Genomic DNA, 13,917 nt, shown 5'->3' on the forward strand with positions numbered 1-13,917 from the left:
TCCTTGGGGTGTGTCCAGTCAGGAGGGCCTCGGAGGGTGTGGGTCCTCCCTTTTGGCGGGGCCGCGGGGTTGTGCGCCCCCCACCTACCTGGCGGCAGGGCCTGTCCGAGTCGTCGGTGGCGATCCGGTCACCCTAGGTAGGCCTCTGCACGCGGTCTGCTGGCAGGGACGGCCCCTCTCCCTGCCACAGCCCCCCCGGGGCCCCGCCCGGTCCGCCGCACTGCTGGCAGGGGGAGGGGACGATGGGGTGCGGCCCCCTGACGCAGGGTCTCTGCCACGGCAGCTGTGCTATGACTACAAGTTCGACTTCGAGGACGACCAGCACAAGATCCCGTGTCACTGCGGGGCCGTCAACTGCCGCAAGTGGATGAACTGAACGCGGCCGGCGGCGGGCGGCTCGTCCCCACGGAGAAGCGACGCGGTGCGCCGAGTGACTTCTGCAGACAGAAAGAGATTCTCGTTTTCTGTTGTGTGACTGTTTGAAACGCGGTCCTGGGGGTCCCGGCTTCCGCAGCGGCCCTGGGGCGGGAGCCGCGCCGGGGCGGCCCGGACGGTCCAGCACTTTTGTTTTCCGCTTTCTCTTCCCTTCCTCCTTTCCGTGGGCGGGTTTTGTTCTGTTTCGTTTTGTTTTCGAGTCTCACCGAGGAGAAACGTTTACTGGGGCGCAGAGCCGCGGGCTGCGGGCCCCAGGGTGGGGGCTTCCTATGAATGTAAGACTGACATCACCAGCGAAAGGGAGACGCGTCCGGAGTGCTGGCCACACGCGGCCTTATCTGAGAAGGGGCGGGCCCTCTGATTTAAAGTTTTTTAAAATAAAGTAGACACCACTGAACAAGGAATGTACTGAAGTGACTTCCTTAGGGACAGAGCTAAGGGGCGATAACTTGCACTAAAATACATTTAAATACTTGATTCCATGAGTCAGTTTATTGTAGTTTTTGATTTCTGTAAAATAAGAGAAACTTTTTGTATTTATTATTGAATAAGTGAATGAAGCTATTTTTAAATAAAAGTTAGAGGAAAGCCAAGCTGCTGCTGCTACCTGCAGAACTAACAAACTGTTACTTTGTACAAATGTGTAAATATTTTGAGAAGAAAAAAATACAGTATAAAAATAGTATTGACCAAATGCTACCAGGCTCCGCAGCAGCTCGGTGCTTACAAACTGTTCACGGGGATGTTACAATACGACTTTGTGTTATTAAATATGCCATGATCATTATGTAATAACCAAAATTTCAACCTAGAGTATTTGGGGTTTTTTGGAAACTACAGTCTATTAGTACTTAATTGTTTTATACACCTTCCGACGGAACGGAGTGTGGGCTGTGACTCCAACTTTTATAGCTGTTTTGGTAATTTAAACTAATGTTTTCATATTCTATTGTTGCATCCCTACTTCTTCAGGTTTTTTTGTGCTTACAATTTGTGATAACTGTGAATAACTGCTTTGAAACACCCCGAACGGAGGCTGAACTTTTCTTCAGCAAAAGTAGTTTTGATTAGAACTTTGTTTCAAGCCACAGAGAATCATGTAAACATTCTAGATCACGCTAGACCGCGTCGCAGGGCTCCAGTCTAACTCTCTAGCCTTCTATTCAACACAAACGTTTGGGAAAAAAAAAAAAAAAAAAGAAAAAAGAAAAAAAAAAAAGGAGAGATTCGATCATGCTCGCGGCTGCAGGACCCGGGCCAATAGGGTTTTGGAGGAGGTGATTTTAAAATGTGTTTGTATGAACTGTTTGTTTACATTTCTTTAATAAAATAAAGAAAAACACACTGTTTTGTGTTTGCTTGTAGAAATTTAATCAGCATTTTGAACCAGGTTAGCTTTTTTTTTTTTTTTTTTTTTTTTTTTTTTTTTTTTTTTTTTTTTTTTTTTTTTTTTTTTTTTTGTACTTAAGATTCTGGTACTGACACTTCACAGGCTAAGTGTAAATGGAGTTTCTGTGTGCACAATTCACGTGGGCTGTAAACTGTCGGTTTATCAGTGACGCGGTTCTGAACTTGTATATGGCATGATGTATTTTTATCTTACAAAATAAATCAATTGTATATATTTTTCTCTTGATAAATAGCTGTATGAAATTTGTTTCTTGAATATTTTTCTTCTCTTGTACAATATTCTGACGTCCTACCAGTATTTGTCCTACCGGGCTTTTGTTTTCTGTTCTGTATAATAGTACCTAATGTTGGCAAAAATTGAATTTTTTGAAGTATACAGAGTGTTATGGGTTTTGGAATTTGTGGACACAGATTTAGAAGATCACCATTTACAAATAAAATATTTTACATCTATGGAAGTGACTGTGTCTGTGTCAGCCCCGGCCCGGCTGGAGCTGCTTGCGGCCAGGTGCCAGGCTCGCCTCGTAGTGTGTGCGTGCGCCCGGGGCGCGTTCCATTGAGCCCGCCTTCCTGGGGGCGGGCGTGGGCGTCTTTGGGTGCTGGCCGCCAAGGCCAAGTTAAAGCATATCCCTGGGGCCCTGTTCTTTGTTTGAAGTCCACTGTTGTTTGTTAAACTTAGTCCTTAGTTTTTTCTTTTTTTTTCCTTCTTTTTTTTTTGAGGCAGCTCTTTTAGCTTTATTCTGTGTGGTAGAGACTTGATTTCTGTCGTATTGAATGTATTTAACATCCAAGGGGATTGCTGAGATTAAAATCGCTCAGAATCCCCCTTCAGCTCCCTGAGCACCCCGCCGTCCCGCCCGCGGCCAGCAACCGAGGACTGGAGCGAGTTAGGGACGCGTAGTCGGCCGCCTGTGTGCTCTGGCATCCCGTGTGCTTGTGTCAGGAGAGGTCAGGGACGTCGGCGGGGGGCCCAGGAGGGTCCGTGTGAGAGAACAAGAGACCCGAATTGACCTCCGTGAGGCACTGCCACGTGGTGAGCATGTTCCCCGGAGGAGCGGCCCGCGTCTCCCGGCAAAGATGCGGGACTGGCTGCGGGACGCCTCGTGGCACCGTCTCTCTTCTGCCGGAAGGCCCTAGAACTTGGGGACCTAGGAAGACAGCTCCCCCTCCCGTGTCCAGGCTGTCGCCGGCCGCCACGCTTCGTGGTCCCGCTCCCTCCGTGTCCTCCCCCCCTGGCCACCGCTCGCTTCCCCGGGCGTGTTTCCACCCCGAGGACCTGTGGCCTCCTTGGTCTCCACGTGGCCTGACCTTCCGCTTGCCCGCTGCCCCGCCCACCTTTCTCCCTGCAGGGAAACTTGAACCCAGTTCTTCCTGTGACCTTGGACATGGAAACGTTTCCCTTTTGCTCCCACAGCAGCCTGGCTCCCCTTGCCCCTCCAATCAGGTGGCCGAGCGCCCTGGCCCCGGGTCCCCGCCCTGCGGCCCCGCCGTCACTGTGGCCCTTAAGGGACCTCCTGTCCTACCCAGGGCTGCGGTCACAGCCTGCCTGCCCCCCCACCCCCCGTGGTCCCGCACACGCGTGTCCACCCCCCACTCTGTGCCCGTCCTGCCCTCCCTGGACTTAGGCTGTGTGTCCCCTTGTGAAACACTGTAAAGATGCTCATTGGTTTCTGTGTGGTTTTTCTGACACAGACATTTTTAACTTCTGTTTTACTCACCAGTCTCACTGATTGAAAGCTCCAAGAGCAGGGACAGCAGGGGGACGGAGGCGGCACTGCCGCGTCCAGATGCTGCCCTCGGGGTCCTGGCCTCCGCTAGCATTGCCTCCCTGCTCTCTGGGGCTGGAGCAACCGTCCCAGTGGGACCCCCGCACCTCTGGCGGCTCCCTGTCCCCCAGGCCCAGACGGCAGCTCCTCCCCCCACCCCTTGGGCTCTGCACAGTCACCGCCCCACTGTCACATCACCCGTGTCAGATACGTGCTGATTTGTGATTAAAGTAGCCATATTTGGAGCTCCTGGGGGGCTCAGTCAGTTAAGTGTCTGACTTTGGCTCAGGTCACGATCTTGCAGTTCATAAGTTCGAGCCCCGCGTCGGGCTCTGTGCTGGCATCTCGGAGCCTGGAGCCTGCTTTGGAGTCTGTGTCTCCCTCTCTTGCCCCACTCCTACTTGGACTCTGTCTCTCAAAAATGAATAAACATTAAAAAAATTTTTTTTAACACATAAAATATCCACATTTGTTTTTAAGAACAAACAAAAGGAAGAAGGGAAAACAAAAAGGGAAACCCTCGATATCTGGGTAGGTCACCTGTTTTTCTCGTGAGGGGTACTGGTCAGGCATGTTTTCCGATATGTACCGATGTTAACATCTCACATTACTGGGACTTTTGCCCTAACTCAGAAAGTGACGTTGGTCCGTGGCACTGCTCGGAACCCACCAGTGTTTCAGCAATGCCCTTTTTCTGTTCTGGGATCCAATCCGGGACACCACATTGCGCTTGGTGTTTGCTTAGTCTGTGCTGTGTGACAGTAACTCAGGTTTACCTTGGTTTCATGACCTTGACCGTTTCAGGTGGATAGCGTCATTCCTCATGATATTAAAACTGTCCTTTAAGATTTTCAGTGCACTGAGCATACATGTGTGATAGCTGTTTTAATATCGTGTCTGCTGATTCTATCATCTCTTTAATTTCTGGGCCCGTTTTATTAATTGATCTTTTGCTCCTGGTAACAGGTCACATTTCCTTGCCTTTTCCATGTCTGGCAATTTTTCTTGGATTCTAGAAATTGTGCTCCTATGTTGTGGAGTGCTGCGTTGTGTTGTATTCCTTCAAAGAGTGTTAGGCCCCCAACTGGTAGCAGTGATCTGAGAATCTCTTTCCTCCTTTCAAAGCTTGCTCTTTAATTACTTGTATGATGAGCCTCGTTTAGCCCCAGCACTGAGGTCTGGCCCTTCGGGGGAACACACTGGATGCCTGGGTATCCCCCGAGGTGGCCGCACTGGCTGTTGCCAGTTAAAGGATTCCCAGCTCCCTGTGATCTCCTGCCCCAGCACTCCCTTTTCCCTTGGACTTGTCTTCGGCACAGTCTCTTGGAGTCACCCTGCACAGAGCGGCCAGGCTCTGGCAGAGACCCCGTGTGGGCTTCAGGACCCTTCACACGCCAGTGCGCCAGCCCCCCACACTCCGCGCTCAGTTCGCCAGCACCACCAGCCCCTCCCGGAGGCTCCCTCCCCTGCTCCCCAGCAGGTCTGGAAGTTGTCTCTGGGCGAACAGCCAGGCCGAGTCCAGACTCACCGTGTTCCTTGGGATGTGGTCCCTGCCCACCCATCTCTAGAGCCGCGCGTGTGTGTGTGTGTGTGTATGTGTGTTTTCCCGCCTTTCCAGGAGGCAGCCCCAGATCTGCTGTCCCTTTTGGACAGAATCAGAACTTTTCTCAATCCTTTTTGATTTAAAATTTTCTCTTCTGGCCGAATTCTATTTCAAGACATTACATGTCATGTTTCTGTGCCTGTGTTTTGTTTTCTTCATTTCTCAATTTGTTTTTTACATTTCTGATGCCTGAGTTCTGTCACATTTCTGAGCTACCAAATTCTGCTCTGCTGTCATTTCCTGCGCCTGAGCGTCCTCTGCCTTGTTTGGAACACCGTGTGACAGTTTTGTCCGGCTCTGTGAGCATGTCTTTCCGGCATGCTTGCCTTCTGGTTTCCCGTCGCCTCACCTCTTTTCTTCTGGCCGTGACCCTGGCTGCCAGATTCGGGGCCAACAGTGCCTACAGCTGCACTGACTGGGTGAACACCGTCTGCACGTCTACAACCCAGACCAGCGTAGTGACCGAACCGAACGTCCCTTCCAAAAGCCAGAAGGTTCGAGTGTAAGTGGCGAGAAGGAACCAGTCACCGGGAGGAAGGGAATGAGTCAGTGGGCTGTCATGAGGGAAACCCAGTGCCCCAGGAAGGCCTCGCAGGAGGATCAGCAGCGATGACTTGGTCTCTTAGCTCGATTATTCCCGGTGCCTGAAAGGCTGGGGTCCTGTGTTGCTGAGTCACTCCTGCTGCCGGAACCTGACCAGGTGGGGCAGAAGCCTGCGAACGTGAGTGGCCTCCCCCTGGGTGAGGATTTCAGAGGATGTGATGGACTGGATGGATGGTGATGACCACACGGGGTCTCAGGACGCATGTGGGGGTTTCTCTGTGACCCAGGGCATAAACGGATACAGCGATGATAGGCGGTCACCCCCTTTCTGCCCGGGGCTCCTAGACCCTTGGAGCTTCCAACGATGAGAGCAACAAAGGTGTCTGTCACGTTAACGAGGGGACCGTGGGAGGCACAGGAGCGCAGGCATGGTGCTAGGGGAGCTCTTGGTCCCGCCCCCTTGCCCCAAGGAGGGCAAGAGATTGGAGGATGGATTGGATCAACCGCCAGCGGTTGATGATTTCATCAGTCGTGCCTCTGACGAAGCCTCCATAAGATTCTACCAGGACGGGGTGCTCAGAGCTCCGAGGTTGGTGAAGGTGAGTAGGTGCTGGAGAGGGGCGCCCCCCCACTGGGCACAGGGGCTCGGCGACCTTTCCCAGCGCCCTGCCCCCCCCCCCCCCCCCGTTCTCTCCCTTTGGGATGTTCATCTGTATCCTTTATTGTATCCTTTTAGAATAAACCAGAAATCAGCAGACTGTTTTCCTGAGTTCTGTTAGTCACTCTAGCAAATTGACCCCCAAGGAGGGGGGGAGGCGGGTCATGGGAACCTCCAGTAGCAGCTGGTTAGAAGCGCCGGTGACCTGGGCCAGGGATGGGCTGTGAAGGGGGTGCGGGCTGTCTTGTGGGACCGAGTTCCTAACCAGTGTGGGTCTGACACGATCTCCTGGTAGAATCAGATTGGAGTTGAAGTGTAGGACAGCCAGCGGGTGTCCCAGAGAATTGCCGTGGGGAGAAAGCGCCACACATCTAGTGACCCAAGTGTCCCAAGTGAAGCAGGAAAGAAGGCTCATGGGACAGAGCGGGGAAGTGCTGGCTTTTCCGTCCACGGGAGGTAGACGGCCAGCAGGGTTTCTCTAAGATGGATGTGCCGCCTTAGGTAACTGTGGGACTTGGCCGAGAGCCGCCTCTGGTGCCCAGCGGAGGATTTCGTCCTCTGGACCTCGCAGGAGGGGTGTCCACGCAGCTCTGCCGCCTCAGTGGAGGTGCTGGCCGCCGGCTCCGGCCGGATGCCCGGTCTGCTGCGCTCCCTGTGACCCAGGGTCCTCTTTTCTTCCTCGCTGTCCCCTGATCCTGCTCAGATTTTATTCCTTCCCAGCGCTGCTCCTTGGCCCTGACCTCGCAGCCCCGGTGGGAAGTGACCGAAGCGGAGAAGACCCCGCTGGGCTCCTCGCCTGCCGCAGTCTCCCGAGGTTGTGGCTTCTCTTCCCCTCGGGGCCGCCAGGGGTGCAGTCCTGTCGCTCCCTCGGCGCTCTCCGCCCCACGAGCTCCCGTGACAGGCTCGCGACGCTGCCTTCCGGCCCTTTGCCTGGAAGCCCCAGGGGGATGCGTGTTTCAGACATGTTCACGGCAGGGCGTGGCATCTGAGTGTGGCTTGTTGGGAATTTCCCTCGTGACCGTGACACAGAACACCTTTTCACGTGGTGGCCCCTTACCCAGCGTTGGCAAATGGTCTATTCAGACATTTTGCCCATTTCTAAGTTGGGTTGTCTTTTCACCAAACTTTAAGCACTGTTCATACACTCTGGATACAGATGTGCTGCTTATCTTCTGTTTTCTCGATGGGGTCTTGAGCAGAAGGTTTTAATTTTGATGAATTCCAATTCATGAATCCTTTATGACTAGTTCATTTACTGAGTGAAGAAACCTTTGCTGATCCTAAAGTTGCGAAGGCAATTTTCAGTTTCCTCTAAAAATGTTGCAGTTTTAGTCTTTGTCAGATTTCATTTTTGGCCATTAGCATATATAATTCATCACCATTGGTTACGATTTTTCTTTCCTCAATGCAAATCGTATTGGCTACTTTGCAGGAAATTGCCTGTATTCCTGGGAATCTGTTTTGTCCCGTCCATCAACTCACTGTCCATAAGCCAGTATGCCCGTCAGGCTTGAATGGGTGCAAGTTCTCCAACCTTATTCTTTTCAAGTTTATTCTTAACAGGTTTATTTTGGCCACTCTTACACCTTTGCACTTCCATGTAAATTTAAAATTAGATTGTGAACTTCTATAAAAGGCCTACTAGGATTGTAGGTGTTTGGGAGAGCAAACTGTGGAGAATAAATATCGTAACGGTATTTTCTATCCATGAGTATAGGATAGTTCTCTACTTAGATTTTCTTTCAGTAATGTTTTGCACTTTCCATTGTACAGATCTTATACTGAGTCTTCACATTTTTTATACTATTATAATTACTATTATTTTCAAGTTTGAACTGTTCATTGCTGTATATAGAGGTACAATTCATCAGTTACCTTTTGTGTCCTGAAAAACTCCCTTCCTGTGTAGTATTGTAGTATTGTTGAAAACTCCCTCTGGTTTTCTAGTCTTTACTGTGATCTGCAGATAAAGACACTTCCTTCTTCTTTTCTAATGAATATGCCTTTTAATTTCCTCTTTGCGCTGGACAAGGCCTTCACTACAGATGTTGAATGGAAGTCGTAAGTACAGGAATCCTTGCCTTATTCTGAATCTAGTCTTTTTGTTTTTTTTTTAATATGAGACTACCTAGTATTTCTGTAGATGCCCTGATCAGTTTGAGGACTTTTTCCTGCCATTCCTAGTTTGCTGATGGTAAATGAGTGTTGAATCCTGTCAAATGTTTTCTTCTGCAAAATCACATGCCTTTTCTCCTGTATTAATATCATAAACTACATTGATTCTCTGCTCTTAAAGCAACACTGTATTCCTGGATAAAACCCGTTTGCTCATAGTGTATCATCTTATTTACATACTGCTGGATTTTATTTGCTAGTATTTTATAAAGAGATCTTGCTTTTATATTCACAAAGGATACTAGTCTGTAGTCGTCTGACATATAGTTAGGGCTTGCTCATAATATCAGAAATTCACAGATGTTTTCCAGAAGAGGTTGTATATTATAGGTATAATTTTTTTCTCTGTTGTTTGATAGAATTCACTGGTGGAACCATCTGTGCCTGGAGTTCTCTCTGTGGGAAGGTTTTAAACTCAAGATTCAATTTATGTAACAAGCAATAGGGCTGTTCAGGTTGTCTGTCTCTTCAGAGAAACTGGATAATTTGTTTCCAGTAATCTGTCCATTTTATTTAAGCCTGTAACCCTGGTCGTGATAACCCCCCATCACCGTCTTCCATGTCAGAGTGGCACCTTTAGTACAAGTGATTAACCCACATCATCACCACCCAAAGTCCATGGCTTACAGTAAGACTCACTCTTGGCTTTGGGTATTTCGTGGGTTTTGACTAACGTGTCATGACTTGTATCCGTCACAGTGGTGTCACTCCTCACAGTTTCACTGCCCTGAACACCCTCTGGCCTCTGTCTGTCCCCCCCTCCCTCCCTCCCCTGACGCATGGCAACCATGATCTTTTACGGCCTCCATGGTTTTGCCTTTTCCAGACCTTCATGTAGTTGAAATCCTACAGAATGTAGCTTTTCCACATTAGTTTCTTTCACTGAATAATATGCATTTAAGTCTCCTCCAGGCCTATTTATGGCTTGATAATTTCATTTTAGTGCTAAAGAACATTGGATGGACCAGTTTCTTTATCCGCTCACCCACTGAAGGACTTTTGGATTGCTTCCCTGTTTTGCAGGCAGTGTGTCTAAAGCTGCTAGAAAAGCACGTGCAGGTTGTTGTCTGGACAGGTTTCTATTTTTTAAATACAATTTATTGTCAAATAAATTGGTTTCCGTACGACACCCGGTGCTCATCCCAGCGAGTGCCTTCCTCAAAGCCCACCTTCCCGTCCCCTCCACCCCCCGGGACTTAAGTTTCAGCTGTGTTACGTCAAGAAGTTCGATTGCTGGGCAACATGGCAAGAGTAGTTTGGTGTTGTAAGAAACTGCCCAAGTATCCTCAGAAGTGGCCGTATCGTCTTGCATTCCCACCAGCAATTCCTGATGGGGATAATTCATCTCTCTTTTCGTTGGTTTTGCATTAGAGTTTTAAAAATTGAGGTTGACACAGTTTATATTGGTCACAGGCATGTGACCCAGGGACTCAGACAAGTCTCTGTCATGCTGCGCTCACCACACGCGCACCTGCAGGCTGTCCCCACGCCACGCTGTCACAGCGCGTCGCTGGATCCCCTGTGCTGGGCCTCCCTCCTCACGGCCCACTCACCTGTACCTCCCGCACCCCGCCTGCCCATCCCCCCACCTCCCTCCTCTCCGGCAAACAGCAGTTCTGTTTTTTTGGCCTTTTTTTTTTTTTTTAACGAGTCTGTTTCTGCTTTGTTCATTTTGTTTTAGATTCTACATAAAAATGAAATCCTGTGGTGTTTCTCTATTCATCTCACTTAAAACCCTCTAGGACCATCCGCGTGTGGCACAGGAGAGACCTCATCCTTTCTTATGACTAACGTCCCGTTGGAGATCCACACAGCGCGTCTTCACCCGCCACCTCCCGGGGGCCGCATGGCTGCTCCCATCGTGGCTGCTGCAGGTTAGGGGAGAATACCGTCTTTTCGAATCTCCTTTCCCACGGGCTGAGTGTCCAGTGGTGGAGTTGCTGGGCCACGTGGGTGTCCAGTTCTCACTCTGAGGACCCACACGGCTTCCAGAGCGGCCGTGCTAGGTGCCCCCTCACCATGGGTCTCTCCGCTTCCATCTTCCCCAACGCTTATTTCCTGTCTGATTTTAGCCACCCTGACAGGTAATAGGGGACACCTTCGCTGTACTTTTTCATTTCCCTGATGTTAAGTGACGTTGAGGACGTTTTCCTGTGTCTGTTGGCCATCTGTAGAGTTTTGGAAGAATGTCAGTTCAGCTCCTCTGCCCCCCGCCCTTTTTTGGTATTCTCTACCCCCAATGTGGGTTCAAACGCATGCTCCTGAGATCAAGAGTCACATGCTCTTCTGCCCGAGCCAGCCAGGGACCCACCTCTGCCCATTTAATTCAGATTATTGTGTGTGTGCATGTGCTCAGTTGTATATATTTTCAGTATTTTGGTTATTACATATTTGGGCATACTTCGGATATTAGCTCCTTGTCAGATAACTCATTTGCAAATATCATCTGCCATTCAGTAGGTTTGTTTTATTGGTTTCCTCTGCTGTGCAGACTTTTCATTTTGGTATAGTCCCAGTTGCCTACTTTGGTTTGGTTTCTCTGGACTCAGGAGACATCTGTAAATTTGTTGCTGTGGTTGACATCTAAGAGGTCACTGCCTGTGTTCTCTCCTAGGAGTTTTATGGCTCCCATTTAGGTCTTTAATCTGTTTTGAGTTGATTTTTGTGGATGAGAAAGTGTTTAATTCTTTTTCACGTAGCGGTCTGGTTTTCCCTGTAGCAATGACTTGAAGAGACCGTCTTCTTCCCATTGTATATTCTTGGCTCTCTATTAATTGGCCATATAAGCCTGGGTTTACTTACGGTCTCTCTCATTCTGTTCCATTGGTCTGTACGTCTGTTTTGCGCCACAACTGCACGGTCTTGATCACTACAGCTTCGTCGTGCATCTTGGAATCTGGGAGTGGGACACTTCAGCATGATTCTTCCTCAAAACTGCTTTAGCTATTTGGAGTCTTTTGTGCTTCCATACACATTTTAGTATTTGTTCTAGTTCTGTGAAAAGTGCTGGAACTTTGCTAAGGATCGCACTGAATCTGTAGATTGCTCTGAGCAGTACGGATGTCTTAACTCTATTCTAATCCGTGAGCATGGAGTGTCTCTCCATTTGTTTCATTTCACTGATGTTTGGAGTTTTTTCCCTGATTTTTTTTCTATTTCATTCATTTCTGTTCTGAGATTTAAAATTTCCTCTATTTTTTTGCTCTTCTACCTTCCTTTTCTTATTTTCCTAAAGTAGAAGCTTAAGTCATTGATTTTAAGCTTTTATACTTTGCACAAGTTGAATTTGCATAAATTTAATGAGACTTAATACCCAGAATGTGACCTATCTTGGCAGGTGTTCGTTTGAACTTGAAAAGCAGGCATATTCTGTCCCATCTTGTCACGTATGTTCCGTAGTTGTTAATTATGTCACGTTGGTGGATAGTATCATATTCTGTCTACTTATTTCATCAGTTATTGAGGGGTGTGTTGAAATCCTACTATAGTTGTAGATTAGGTCTTCTCCTGGCTGTTCTGTTTTTGTGGCATGTACTTTGAAGTTCTGTTATTATTTTTATTTCTTCTTAATGAATGGATCTTTTTTTTTTTTAATGTTCTTTATTTTTGAGAGACAGCCAGAGCAGGGGAGGGTCAGAGAGAGAGGGAGACACAGAATCTGAAACAGGCTCCAGGCTCTGAGCTAGCTGCCAGCACAGAGCCTGATACGGGGCCCAAACCCATGAACCATGAGATCATGACCTGAGCCGAAGCCGGATGCCTAACCAACTGAGCCACCCAGGCGCCCCGGAATCGACCCCTTTATGACAAGGCAATGACCCTCTCTACCCCTAGAAGTGTGCTTACTCTGAAGCCTCCCTTGTGCCATATTGACACAGCTACTTCAGATCTCTCCCAAGCAGTGTCCTACACGCATGTATCTTACATTTGTGCCTTGATGTTGAAAATGAGTTTCATGTAGGCAGCACTGCTTTCTATATGTACCATGTGGTCTTTGACGTTGAATGACAAGAGATAAAATGTAGAAATAGGATATAGTCTTCAACATGTTTCTAATACGGTGCTTTGTTGTTTAAGGTAAAAAGACTGAGAAAGTACCCTATAGAGACTGTCTCTCTAAGATGTAATTTTGGTGGAAAAAACTCTCCCTTTCTATGTGTGCAGTATGCAAAGATGACTCCTAACCTTGTTTTTCCATCGTGGTAAGTGTTCTCTTCAGTCTTCGTCACCTGGCTCAGCCATCCCCACCCACCTCCCCTCTGGTCACCACCAGTGTGTTCTGTGTATCGAGTGCTTCGGGGCTCTGGGGGGGGCTCAGGTGGCTCAATGTCCGACTCTTGATTTCAGCTCAGGTCATGATCCCAGGGTTGTGGGACTGGGCCCCGCATTGGGCTCTGTGCTGAGTGTGGAGCCTGCTTGGGGACCCTCTCTCTCTCTCTGCCTCAGCTCACACTCTGAAGACTTCATTCTTCTTTGTGGCTGAATATTTCATTGTATATGTGTGTTTGCATGTGCGTGTATATGTGTGTGTACAGACACACACATCTTTGTTCATTCCTCAATGGACATTTGGGCTACTTTCATAATTTGGCTATTGTGAATATTGCAATAAATTTAGGAATGTGTGTATCCCTTCAAATTAGCGCTTTTTGTATTTTGGGGTAAATACCTAGCAGTGTGATTACCAGGCCATGAGGTGGTTCCAGGTTTAATCTTCTGAGGACCGTCCGTACTGTTTTCCACAGCAGCTGCACCAAGAGTGTGCAAGTGTTTTTCCACATCCTAGCCAACACCTGTTACGTTTTTGGAATCAGCCGCTCTGTCAGGCGCGAGGTGGTCTCTTACTCTGGTTTGGTTTCCGTTTCTCTGATGATGAGTGATGTTGAGCATCTTTTCATGTTTCTGTGGTCTTTAGAAAACTGTCTATGTCCTCTGCCCATTTCTAATTTGATTGTTTTTTGGATGTTGAGTTGTATTATTTATTTATTTTGGATACTGACCCTTTATGGGATATGACATTTGCAAGTATCTTTTCCTGTTCAGGAGGTTGCCTTTTAATTTTGTTGTTTTGTCACTGTGCTGAGGACTTTTATTTGGATGCTGTCCTACTAGTTTATTTTTACTTTCATTTCCCTCGCTTCAGGAGACCTAGCAGAGAAGCACGGCTTCTCCGAGCGTCAGTGCGGTTCCCGTCTGTGCTCTCGGCAAGGATTTTTACGGTTTCAGTGCTCACATTTAAGTCTTTAATCCGTTTTGACTGACGTGTGTGTGTGGTGTAAATGGTCCAGTTCACTCTCTTGCCTGTGGCTCTCCAGTTTTCCCAACAC

At 48.4% G+C, this 13,917-nt stretch overlaps 1 protein-coding gene across 1 annotated transcript in view; it reads left to right on the forward strand.

The window, feature by feature from the left end:
- The window catches only part of KMT2C (lysine methyltransferase 2C), a 217,376-nt gene extending 215,073 nt beyond the window's left edge, over positions 1-2,303 (forward strand). Inside the window, exon 62 of the mRNA XM_029954361.1 lies at positions 284-2,303. Coding sequence (XP_029810221.1) covers positions 284-376 — 93 coding nt within the window. The 3' untranslated portion in view covers positions 377-2,303. The remainder of the gene's footprint in view (positions 1-283) is intronic.
- The last annotated feature ends 11,614 nt before the right edge of the window (positions 2,304-13,917 follow it).

The sequence above is a fragment of the Suricata suricatta genome, chromosome 2, assembly GCF_006229205.1.
Source record: "Suricata suricatta isolate VVHF042 chromosome 2, meerkat_22Aug2017_6uvM2_HiC, whole genome shotgun sequence".
In the NCBI taxonomy this organism is placed as follows: domain Eukaryota; kingdom Metazoa; phylum Chordata; class Mammalia; order Carnivora; family Herpestidae; genus Suricata; species Suricata suricatta.